Source organism: Coregonus clupeaformis, chromosome 37 (assembly GCF_020615455.1).
Source record: "Coregonus clupeaformis isolate EN_2021a chromosome 37, ASM2061545v1, whole genome shotgun sequence".
NCBI lineage: Eukaryota > Metazoa > Chordata > Actinopteri > Salmoniformes > Salmonidae > Coregonus > Coregonus clupeaformis.
The window spans coordinates 139,005-151,595 of NC_059228.1; the positions used below are offsets into that span (position 1 = coordinate 139,005).

General features: G+C 44.6%; 1 protein-coding gene and 1 non-coding gene across 3 annotated transcripts in view; both read left to right on the forward strand.

The window, feature by feature from the left end:
• The window catches only part of LOC121553608 (cadherin-related family member 1-like), a 197,916-nt gene that overhangs the window by 53,727 nt on the left and 131,598 nt on the right, over positions 1 to 12,591 (forward strand). For both annotated transcript variants that reach the window (XM_041866854.1, XM_041866855.1), the window contains one exon: positions 12,184 to 12,262. In XM_041866854.1, the coding sequence (XP_041722788.1) occupies positions 12,184 to 12,262 (79 nt within the window). The remainder of the gene's footprint in view (positions 1 to 12,183; positions 12,263 to 12,591) is intronic.
• Positions 5,168 to 5,246, forward strand: trnav-uac. The gene has a single exon. It is a non-coding gene; the product is annotated as a tRNA-Val (tRNA).

Genomic DNA, 12,591 nt, shown 5'->3' on the forward strand with positions numbered 1-12,591 from the left:
GTCATATGGTCAGATGAAACCAAAATAGAACTTTTTGGTAAAAACTCAACTCGTCGTGTTTGGAGGACAAAGAATGCTGAGTTGCATCCAAAGAACACCATACCTACTGTGAAGCATGGGGGTGGAAACATCATGCTTTGGGGCTGTTTTTCTGCAAAGGGACCAGGACGACTGATCCGTGTAAAGGAAAGAATGAATGGGGCCATGTATCGTGAGATTTTGAGTGAAAACCTCCTTCCATCAGCAAGGGCATTGAAGATGAAACGTGGCTGGGTCTTTCAGCATGACAATGATCCCAAACACACATTTACATCATTTAGCAGACGCTCTTATCCAGAGCAACTTACATGAGCAATTAGGGTTAAGTGCCTTGCTTAAGTGCACGTCAACAGATTTTTTCACTTAGTCGGCTCGGGGATTAGAACCAGCGACCTTTCGGTTACTGGCACAACGCTCTTACCCACTAAGCCACCACACCGCCTGGGCAACGAAGGAGTGGCTTCGTAAGAAGCATTTCAAGGTCCTGGAGTGGCCAGCCAGTCTCCAGATCTCAACCCCATAGAAAATCTTTGGAGGGAGTTGAAAGTCTGTGTTGCCCAGCGACAGCCCCAAAACATCACTGCTCTAGAGGAGATCTGCATGGAGGAATGGGCCAAAATACCAGCAACAGTGTGTGAAAACCTTGTGAAGACTTACAGAACCTGTGTCATTGCCAACAAAGGGTATATAACAAAGTATTGAGAAACTTTTGTTATTGACCAAATACTTATTTTCCACCATAATTTGCAAATTAAATTCATAAAAAATCCTACAATGTGATTTTCTGGATTTTTTTCCCTCATTTTGTCTGTCATAGTTGACGTGTACCTATGATGAAAATGACAGCCCTCTCTCATCTTTTTAAGTGGGAGAACATGCACAATTGGTGGCTGACTAAATACTTTTTTCCCCCACTGTATAATGAAAACAACAGTGGTAGTAAAACGGAACCTTGAGGAACACCGGAACTTACCATTGATTTGTCAGAGGACAAGCCATCCATATAGCTGGTCGGAAGACTTCCAGTTTGGTGGAGCACTATTTCTGTTCCAATTTTCTGGAAGCCTGCTTCAGGGCTCGGAATCTAATTTCTTGTGACAAATGTTTTTGTTTTTAAAGGTGCGACTGCATCTAGGGTATTACAGTGAGGGAAATACGTTTTTGATCCCCTGCTGATTTTGTACGTTTGCCCACTGACAAAGACATGATCAGTCTATAATTTTAATGGTAGGTTTATTTGAACAGTGAGAGACAGAATAATAACAAAAAATTCCAGAAAGACGCATGTCAAAAATGTTATGAATTGATTTGCATTTTAATGAGGGAAATAAGTATTTGACCCCTCTGCAAAACATGACTTAATACTTTGTGGCAAAACCCTTGTTGGCAATCACAGAGGTCAGACGTTTCTTGTAGTTGGCCACCAGGTTTGCACACATCTCAGGAGGGATTTTGTCCCACTCCTCTTTGCAGATCTTCTCCAAGTCATTAAGGTTTCAAGGTTGATGTTTGGCAACTCGAACCTTCAGCTCCCTCCACAGATTTTCTATGGGATTAATGTCTGGAGACTGGCTAGGCCACTCCAGGACCTTAATGTGCTTCTTCTTGAGCCACTCTTTTGTTGCCTTGGCCGTGTGTTTTGGGTCATTGTCATGCTGGAATACCCATCCACGACCCATTTTCAATGCCTTGGCTGAGGGAAGGAGGTTCTCACCCAAGATTTGACGGTACATTGCCCCGTCCATCGTCCCTTTGATGCGGTGAAGTTGTCCTGTCCCCTTAGCAGAAAAACACCCCCAAATCATAATGTTTCCACCTCCATGTTTGACTGTGGGGATGGTGTTCTTGGGGTCATAGGCAGCATTCCTCCTCCACCAAACACAGCGAGTTGAGTTGATGCCTTAAAGCTCGATTTTGGTCTCATCTGACCACAACACTTTCACCCAGTTCTCCTCTGAATCATTCAGATGTTCATTGGCAAACTTCAGACGGCCCTGTATAAGTGCTTTCTTGAGCAGGGGGACCTTGTGTGCGCTGCAGGATTTCAGTCCTTCACGGCGTAGTGTGTTACCAATTGTTTTCTTGGTGACTATGGTCCCAGCTGCCTTGAGATCATTGACAATATCCTCCCGTGTAGTTCTGCAACTCCATGAGGTGAGATCTTAAATGGAGCTCCAGGCCGAGGGAGATTGACATTTATTTTGTGTTTCTTCCATTTGCGAATAATCGCACCAACTGTTGTCACCTTCTCACCAAGCTGCTTGGCGATGGTCTTGTAGCCCATTCCAGTCTTGTGTAGGTCTACAATCTTGTCCCTGACATCCTTGGAGAGCTCTTTGGTCTTGGCCATGGTGGAGAGTTTGGAATCTGATTGATTGCTTCTGTGGACAGGTGTCTTTTATACAGGTAACAAGCTGAGATTATGAGCACTCCCTTTAAGAGTGTGCTCCTAATCTCAGCTCGTTACCTGTATAAAAGACACCTGGGAGCCAGAAATATTTCTGATTGAGAGGGGGTCAAATACTTATTTCCCTCATTAAAATTCAAATCAATTTATAACATTTTTGACATGCGTTTTTCTGGATTTTTTTGTTGTTATTCTGTCTCTCACTGTTCAAATAAACCTACCATAAAAAGTATAGACTGATCATTTCTTTGTCAGTGGGCAAACATACAAAATCAGCAGGGGATCAAATACTTGTTTCCCTCACTGTACACAACGTTAAGTTAACTAGATCCAGGGTATGATTGTGGCAATGCATAGGTATCTGCCATGACTATAAGGTCCGATAGGAATTCAGGGAACTCAGTGAGGAACGCTGTATATGGCCCAGGAGGCGTGTAAACAGTAGCTATAAAAAGTGATTGAGTAGGCTGCATAGATTATGATTAGAAGCTCAAAAGACGAAAACAGTATTTTTTTCCGTAAATTTACATTTGCTGTCGTAAATGTTAGCAACACCTCCGCCTTTGCGGGATGCGCGGGGGATATGGTCACCAGTGTAACTAGGAGGAGAGGCCTCATTTAACACAGTAAATTCATCAGGCTTGAGACATGTTTCAGTCAGGCCAATCACATCAAGTTTATGATCAGGGAGTAGTTCATTGACTATGAAAGCCTTGGAAGTGTGGGATCTAACATTAAGTAGTCCTATTTTGAGATATGAGATGAATTAATTATCACAATCTATTTCAATAATGACAGGAATGGAGGAGGTCTTTATTCCAGTGAGATTTATAAAGTGAACACCGCCATGTTTAGTTTTTCCCGACCTAAAGTAGATTGAGGTCTCAATGGGGAAATCTGGGCTGACTACTCTGACTGTGCTAGTGGCAGACTCCACTAAGCTGGCAGGCTGGCTAACAGCCTGCTGTCTGGCCTGCACATATCATTGTGGAGCTAGAGGAGTTAGAGCCCTGTCTATGTTGATAGATAAGATGAGAGCACCCCTCCAGCTAGGGTGGAGTCCATCACTTCTCAGCAGGCCAGGCAGCAGGTCGAAATCCCGCTCAACACAGAGCTCCACATCCTTTCCAACCACTCCGCAAAAATTGTTGCTTCCTCACAAAAAAAACTAAGAAGGAATGAAAATGAATTATTTAGGCTATATCAGTAACCTATTATTTCAATTATTTCAAGGCTATAGCCTACAAAGAAATAAATTGTGAAGCATTTGCGAGTGCGACACAGTAGGCTCGCAGGAACATTAAGCACTCTGCATTTAAACAACATTTTGTTGTATTAAATTGTTATAGTCTATAAATTGTGATATAGGCTGTGAATTAGGATCAGTGCCTTTGAATACATTTTTAGAAACATGAGTTTGGCCAGAGTCTGTAGCTTCAGGCTCATGCAATGGTACCTGGAGAGCCGGCCAGCAGCGGAGAATACCCTCTCTGCTGGGGTTAAGAAAAACTCTTCAGGCAACTCTTTCCAGGCGGGGCAGGGATGAAAAGTTGTCTTTCCAAAAGGTGACAACGTCCTCGTCTGCGTTTCTTCTGATGGCCGACCTTTCGCGTCTACAATGGACCGCTAGAGAGGACCGCTGCTGTTGAATGAAGGTGTGTTGATAGCCTCAGTTTCCTTCACAAAGAGGTTGCGTATCTCTCCAAGCTGGTTACGCACTAGCTCATCCCTTATCACCCACTCAGTTTTAAACCAGGGGTCCAGGATGGCGGGTAGGACAAGATGTTTAGCATTATATAATATCGCCTGTCCGAGTGGAGATGTTATCTGTTAGTGTTTCTGCAAAAACAGCAATGTATATGAGCTGAGACACGGTAGTCAAGAGTTTCTTTATTTCCGACATGGTAGGGAGAATCATGCCCAGGTTCCCAAACTCTTTCTGTATATTATCAGTGAGGCCAGCTAGTGGTGTCAGTACCTGGCAACAGGAGACAAAGGGATGTAAGACAGAGGTTTAATCTTAGACACATGAAAAGTGGGATGTAGACGGAGGGTGTAGGGCAACAGAAGACAAACAGCAGTGGGGCTAAGGATTTTAGAGATGGGGAAAGGGCTAATAAAGCGGGGGGAAAGTTTACGGCACTCCACCCTGAGGGCCAGATCCCATTTTACATTTACATTTTAGTCATTTAGCAGACGCTCTTATCCAGAGCGACTTACAGGAGCAATTAGGGTTAAGTGCCTTGCTCAAGGGCACATTTACGTCATTTAGCAGACGCTCTTATCCAGAGCGACTACAAATTGGTGCATTCACCCTATAGCCAGTTGGATAACCACTACAATTATACTATTTTTTTTATTTTATTTTATTTATTTATTTATTTTTGGGGGGGTAGAAGGATTACTTTATCCTATCCCAGGTGTTCCCGAGTAGAGAGCCATACCCTCTGCCCGAGACGATAGCGGGGAGCCGGGGTCCGGTGGCGGTCCGCCTGTTGCCGTTACCTGGAGGTGGTCTTAAGAAGAGCGGACCGGGCTCTCTTCCAGGTACGCTGACAGCGGCGGACGAACATCTGGGCCGAGGGTATGCTGACCTCTTCCTCTTGCTCAGGGAAGGGCGGAGGCTGGTAACCCAAGGAACACTCAAAGGTCAAGAGACCAGTGGCCGAGCTGAGGCGGCACACAATTGGCCCAGCGTCGTCCAGGGTAGGGGAGGGAATGGCCGGCAGGGATGTAGCTCAGTTGGTAGAGCATGGCGTTTACAACGCCAGGGTTGTGGGTTCGAGTCCCACGGGGGGCAGTATGAAAAATATAAAAATAATGTATGCACTAACTGTAAGTTGCTCTGGATAAGAGCGTCTGCTAAATGACTAAAATGTAAATGTAAAAATGGTGTTGCGGGCGTGCTCCACCCACACGAGTTGCTGGCTCCAGGTGGTGGGGTTGGCAGAGACGAGGCAACGAAGGCCGATAGAGTGGGGATGAAACCTGGACAGGCTGGCCAATGAACCAATCAGGGTGCAGAATGCCTTCCAGAACCTGGACAAGAACTAAGGACCAAGATCGAGACCATGTCGACCAGAAGTCCATGGATCCAGAAGACGTGCTGCACCATAAGCTGTGCCGTCTCCTTGGCTGAGGGCAACTTGGGAAAAGGAATGAAATGTGCAGCTTTGGAAAACCTATCCACAACCGTAAGGATGATGGTGTTGCCATCTGATGGGGGGAGAACAGTAACAAAGTCCAGGGATATATGGGACCAGGGGCAGGAGGGATATGGCGCAAGCCTTGTTGAAAACCTCCTGGAGGTCTTGGTACTCCGCGGGAATGGCGGAGAGATCCGAGGCTTTCCCCAAGCCAGCAGGAGGACATCCCGGGGCAGGCTGCGCCGCCTTAAGGCAATGTGCGTGGCAGAACAGGCTCCAACCCAGGATAGAACCTGAAGCCGGGTCGATCAAGGGGCTGTGCCTCTGGAGCCATGAAAATCCCAACACCACAGGAACATAAGGAGATTAAATTAGTAGAAACTGTATGGACTCACTGTGATTGCCCGACACTCACAGTTTAATGGGAACTGTACTGTGAGTGACCCTGCCAATGGAACGTCCGTCCAATGCTCTGGCATCCATGGGACTAGAGAGGAGTTGTGTGGAGATAACCAGCTCAGATACCAGGCTAGCATCCATGAAGCTCTCATCAGCCCCAGTGTCAATGAGCACCCGGAGAGATTTAGACCGGTCACCCCACAGCAGGATACCATGGAGAGGAGTACAAGTAATGGTAGTTTGGAGACTCCCAGTATGGCCCACCAGCGTACCCGTACCTACTGATGAGCCTGGTCTTTTACTGGACAGGTGGATATATAATATCCTGTAGTACCACAATACAGGCAAATGTTGGAGCTCAGCCTGTGTAAACGTTCATTAGGAGACAATCTATCCATGTCCAGCTGCATGGGCTCTGGAGGAGACGAGTCGCCAGTCCCCGATGATTCCCGAGGGAACTCAGGTGACTACGGATTCTCTCGGGAATGCAGGTGTCGAGGAGTTCCAGGGTTCTTCAGAGGCGAGGGAGAAACCGTGGACAAGCGAGTGTGGCCGAGAACAGACCTCCTGTCCCTCCTGCGTTCCCGTAGGCGCCCATCGATCCTTGCGGTCAAGGCTATGAGGGAGTCGAGGTCCATGGGTAACTCCCGAGCTGCGAGCTTGTCTTTAATTTCCTCCGATAATCCATGAAGGAAGGTGTTGACCAGGGACTCATGGTTCCAGGCACTCTCGCCTGCCACACTATGGAAGTCTTGACGTAGTTGAAGTAGCTTCCGAGCCGCCTCTCTCCCAGACACCAGAGAATCAAACACCTTCCTCACCTCCGCTTTGAAATCCTCCAGACAAAGGCAAATGGCGGATTGTTGCTCCCTGGCGAGCAACCTCCAGACATCAGCGTTATGAGATACGCTATCTTCGAACGATCTGAAGGAAACAAAGAAGGCTGCAGCTCAAAGATGAGGGAGCACTGGGAGAGAAACGCCAGAAAGTTTCCAGGATCCCCAACATACCGCTCCGGAGGAGATAAGCAGGATTCTTGGGAAGCCGGGGTAGGCTGGGGAAATGGTAGCTACTGAGCGTCCGGGAGGTTTCCGTTGTGGCTTGCTGCCCAATAGATACTATGCGGAATTGCTCCAGTAAAGAGTTGAAACCCTGGTCATGGCATTCCGCCAAGGTATGGAGTCCTTCCATAAGGTTCTGAAGTAGCTCCTCATGTCTTCCAGTGGTAGCTCCTTGCAGGCAGACAGCATTGAAGGAGCTGGTCCGAGTCTGCTGGGTCTGTCATGTCCAGTTCGTACTATCACGACTCAGGATATGACTCAGATGCAGACACAGGAGGTAGATGGTTTGGTTCTCAGAATATTTATTATAACAAAGGGGCAGGAAAAAGGGCAGGTCGAGGGCAGGCAGAGGTTCGTAATCCAAGGCAGAGTTAAAAAGGGGCAGAACGGCAGGCAGGCTCAGGGTCAGGGTCAGAGCAGGCAGAAAGGTCGGAACCGGGAAGACTAGAAAACAAAAACTTGAGAAACGGGAAACACGCTGGTAAGACCTGACAAAACAAGACGAACTGGCAACAGACAGACAGAAAATGCAGGTATAAATACACAGGGGATAATGTGGAAAACAGGAGACACCTGGTGGGGGGTGGAGACAAGCACAAGACAGGTGAAACAGATCAGGGTGTGACAGGTGCGCCCTCCTCCTTCATGTCGGATGCCTCATTTTCCTCCTGTCCATCATCATCGGTTTCTTTAAAACCAGGTAGGTTGAAGGTCTTGACCATCTTGCTTGCGCTGTCAGTCACCACTCGTATTACCTGTCGCAGCACGTTTCAGTTCCTAAGTACACTTTCATATTTTGGTAAATTGTCTCTGCTGTGTGGTGTCCTTGTATGTGCTCGCAGCTCAACAAAGCCTTGTGGCCTTTTTATTTCCCGTCAATTAAACTGGAAATAATCCCCAGGAAACTGTGTCCCCTACCGCTAGTCCAAATTTCAGTTGACACAACAAAACCATCACCTAGTTGCAATAGGTCTCTCAGCTTGGCTTCCATTTATTGGAGGGAATGGAGCATGAGGGTGTCTCAGACAATACTATAGCAAGGCGGTGTGTAGCCTGGTTGAGCTACACTTGCAAATTACCTCATCCCTTCCCGTACTCCCTTAATTAGGGGCTCATAGTCCAAGTTAACCATTTTGAAGAAAGCATCATCCAATTGCTTCTTTCTCTCCCGCAACACCGCTGGGGCTTTACGTGCAGAAAAGTAATCTTGGAATGTGTCTTTCTCCTGCAAAGTTCATTGCTGCTGTATCTCCTTCTCTATAAATACAAATTAAAGCTTAATTAGCCTATTGACAGCCTACCTTAAATTGGTACCAAAATAAGCCTAGACAAAGTCACGGATATAGGCCTAAGCAGACATATAGCCTACATTTAATATAGGCATAAATCGGCGTGATAATATATTTTGATGTAATTTAATTGTCACATGAGCTCCACAGAACATGAATTATTATTGACTTTTCAGTTATTCTACTATTAATAATAAACCAGGCTAGATCATGGAACAAAATGTTTTTTGAATGTTTCTATAGATAAACCTAAAATGTTTTTAGGCAAAATAACCCTATCAAAACGGAAAGCTCTTTGAAAGAGGTCATATGTCAGGCCTATTGGGCCAAAATCAATGATAGCCTATTGTAAAGATAATGAACTAAACTTTTAAGAGATCTGATTAATAGTTTATAAATACTTTGCTGCAATGACACACTTAGCTAGATACCCACCTTGTTCCTTTCTGTTAGCATGTGCACGTAATACACCATCATGCTTTCGGGATATACAGCGCATTCCGAAAGTATTCAAACCCCTTGACTTTTTCCACTTTGTTACGTTACAGCCTTATTCTAAAATGGAAAAATTACAAATGTTCCTCGTCAATCTACACACAATACCCAATAATGACAAAGTGAAAACAGGTGTTTAAATTTCTTTGCAAATTTATAAAAAATAAAAAAAAGTACATAAGTACTGAAAGCCTTTGCTATGAGACTCAAAACTGAGCTCAGGTGCATCCTGTTTCCATTGATCATCCTTGAGATGTTTCTACAAATTGATTAGAGTCCACCTGTGGTAAATTCAATTGATTGGACATGATATGGAAAGGCACACACCTGTCTATATAAGGTCCCACAGTGCATGTCAGAGCAAAAACCAAGCCATGAGGTTAAAGGAATTGTCCGTAGCTCCGAAACAGGATTGTGTCGAGGCAGAGATCTGGGGAAGGGTACCAAAACATTTCTGCAGCATTGAAGGTCCCGAAGAACGCAGTGGCCTCCATCATTCTTAAATTAAAGAAGTTAGGAACCATCAAGACTCTGCCAAACCGAGAAATCGGGGGAGAAGGGCCTTGGTCAGGGAGATGAACAAGAACCCGATGGTCACTCTGACAGAGCTCCAGAGTTCCTCTGTGAAGATGGGAGAACCTTCCAGAAGGACAACCATCTCTGCAGCACTCCACCAATCAGGCCTTTATGGTAGAGTGGCCAGACGGAAGCCAGTCCTCAGTAAAAGGCCACTTGGAGTTTGCCAAAAGGCATCTAAAGACTCTCAGACCATGAGAAACAAGATTCTCTGGTTTGATGAAACCAAGATTGAACTCTTTGGACTGAATGCCAAATGTCACGTCTGAAAGAAACCTGGCACCATCCCTACGGTGAAGCATGGTGGTGGCAGCATCATGCTGTGGGGATGTTTTTCAGCAGCAGGGACTGGGAGACTAGTCAGGATCGAGGGAAAGAGGAACGGAGCAAAGTACAGAGAGCTCCTTGATGAAAACCAGAGCGCTCAGGACCTCAGACTGGGGCGAAGGTTTACCTTCCAACAGGACAACGACCCTAAGCACACAGCCAAGACAATGCAGGTGTGGCTTCGGGACGGGACAAGTCTCTGAATGTCCTTGAGTGGCCCAGCCAGAGTCCAGACTTGAACCCAATCGAACATCTCGGGAGAGAACTGAAAATAGCTGTGCAGCGACGCTCCCCATCCAACTTGACAGAGCTTGAGAGGATCTGCAGAGAAGAATGGGAGAAACTCCCCAAATACAGGTTTGCCAGCTTGTAGCGTCATACCCAAGAAGACTTGAGGCTGTAATTGCTTCCAAAGTTGCTTTACCAAAGTACTGAGTAAAGGGTCGCAATACTTATGTTAATAATTTTTTTAATACATTTCAAAAAACCAGTTTGTGCTTCGTCATTATGGGGTATTGTGTGTAGATTGATGAGATGTTTTTGTTGTTGTCCATTTTAAAATAAGGCTGTAATATAACAAAATGTGGAAAAAGTCAAGGGGTCTGAATACTGTATATATTTTCTTTTTCTACAATTATTCTTTAGCTGTGGACACTACATCACCACACTCTCTCTCTAGCTCTTGGTCCTCCTCATCTTTGTAAGTCACCTTGATTTTGCCCCTGTGTGTTTTATCAGTTTTTTTAATAAAATATTTATCAAACTCCATGACAGTAGCTAAAGCAAGGGCTATAGCAGCACACAAGTAGCATGCTGGGCCAGGCATGTCCTGCGCTACTGAAGAGAGCGCTACTGGAGCGGTACTGGCGCAACATTGGAGTGGGCGAGAATGCCGACACTCCAGCATTTGGGAGACTCGCTCCAAGCTCCAGTCAAATTGTGCACGCTCCACTCCTCGCTCCACTCACATATTCTGCAGGCTTGGTCCTGTTTGTGGGGGAGTCCCAGAAAGAGGGTCAGTTATCTATAAATTCGACCTTTTGGTAAGGGCAGAAAATTGTTTTCAATCAGCGATTGAGTTGTGCGAGTCTGCTGTAGAGCTCATCACTCCCCCTTACTGGGAGTGGGCCAGACACAATTACTCGATACCAACACATCTTTCTAGCTAAGTTACAAGCTGAAGTTATGTTGTGCTTGGTGACCTCTGAACAGGCCAAATTAATATACAGGTGAGGGTCATGATAAGGCCAGGGCAGCTTCAAAGGATACAACACAAGCTAAAACTTCTCTGACACCATTAGCATTTCTTTACAGAGCTAATAAAATAATGTAGCTAGCTACATAAGCACAAAAGATAATGAAATGACTACCTCGCGTCTCCGTGGTTATAAAGGAATGCACACAGAATACATGTAAAAAAATAATAATCATTTAACATGTTAGCAGGCAGCAGCAATCTAAATGATTAGACCGAAAACATGTGAGGAAAACTGATCAGTTGAACTTAGGAAGCGAGTGGACTGAGAAATACAGCTTCACTCTATCCATAGGGGAGTGATTTCTACTTATTGCACGTTGAAAAAGTCCAGAAATTCCTTTATGTTGATGACTTCTTTCAAATCCAAACAGTTTTCCATGTTGATTCAATGTCATCAGTAGGAAATATATCTACTTTTTCTGTTGAAATTACAAGGAAACATTGTTTCAACCCGTTTGTGACCAGTGGGTTCTCTCTCTGCAGTCTCTTAGTAGCCCAATGCTGTGTTTTTGCGGTGGACTGCTCCAGGGGTGTATTCACTACGAACCAAACGGAAGCAAATAGAAGCAAACAGAATGAAACGGGGAGGGACCTACTTGAATTTGTCCAATAGAAACTCTAGTTTTCGCTATAAAATGTTTTCTGTTTACATGTCAAAACATTTTGCAACTTTTTGTTACGGTCTTTGTCTAATGAATCTCCTTCTTATCAGCATGAAACAAGTGTAATTATATACACTGAGTGATAATTCATGTGTTACATTCAGCAACAACATGACTGTTCAACTATTGAACTACCATGTTAACTATATTGCTGTTTTTGATGTCGATAATAATTTAGAAACTGAGATTGTATTCATTCAAGGCTTCATAATATGGACAATAGAAAATACATTCAGGGGGAGCATGGTATAAATTTTGCAACTGGTAACATGTAGACTGAACAACAAAATTATATTTTATAGTATTAATATATCATATTCTTCTCTATTTCTTATATATACATCTTCATTATAGTCCAACAAGCAAACTGTTATCGTCAATGTAGCTATTGCAGATAAATACTCCAGCTGTATTTATCCTGAGTGCCTCTAATGCCTCAAAGCTGATTACCAATCCTGTTTTACTGGTAATTACATTGATTTGTTTCATAGCTCAGACTTTTCTAATAACACTTCTGTCCTCAGGGTTCGGAAATATTCACAGTTTTCGCCAAAGATGGAGACCTGGGAATTCCCAAACCAATCCATTATTCCCTTGAGAATGGTAAGCATCAACAGTTGTCCAGAAGGCTTTCTATGGAGTGTCTCTGTATACATTGTATATTAACATTGATTTAGCATGATATGTGCTCACTTTATTTGATATAACATACCGAAAAGTCTGTTGTATGTCAGAACGCCTTTACATGCCCCTCGTGATGAAGGCATTCAATGGCCTGCTTCTATCTAAGACGTAAACACAGCCTTCTATCTAAGATATAATCACATGAAATCGTGGTCTGCTGTCAGTGTGTTAAGAGGAACTAACATCAGCTCCCATAGAATGAAATAAGACATCTGTTTTCGAGTGCACTTGAAATATGCATCATGCAA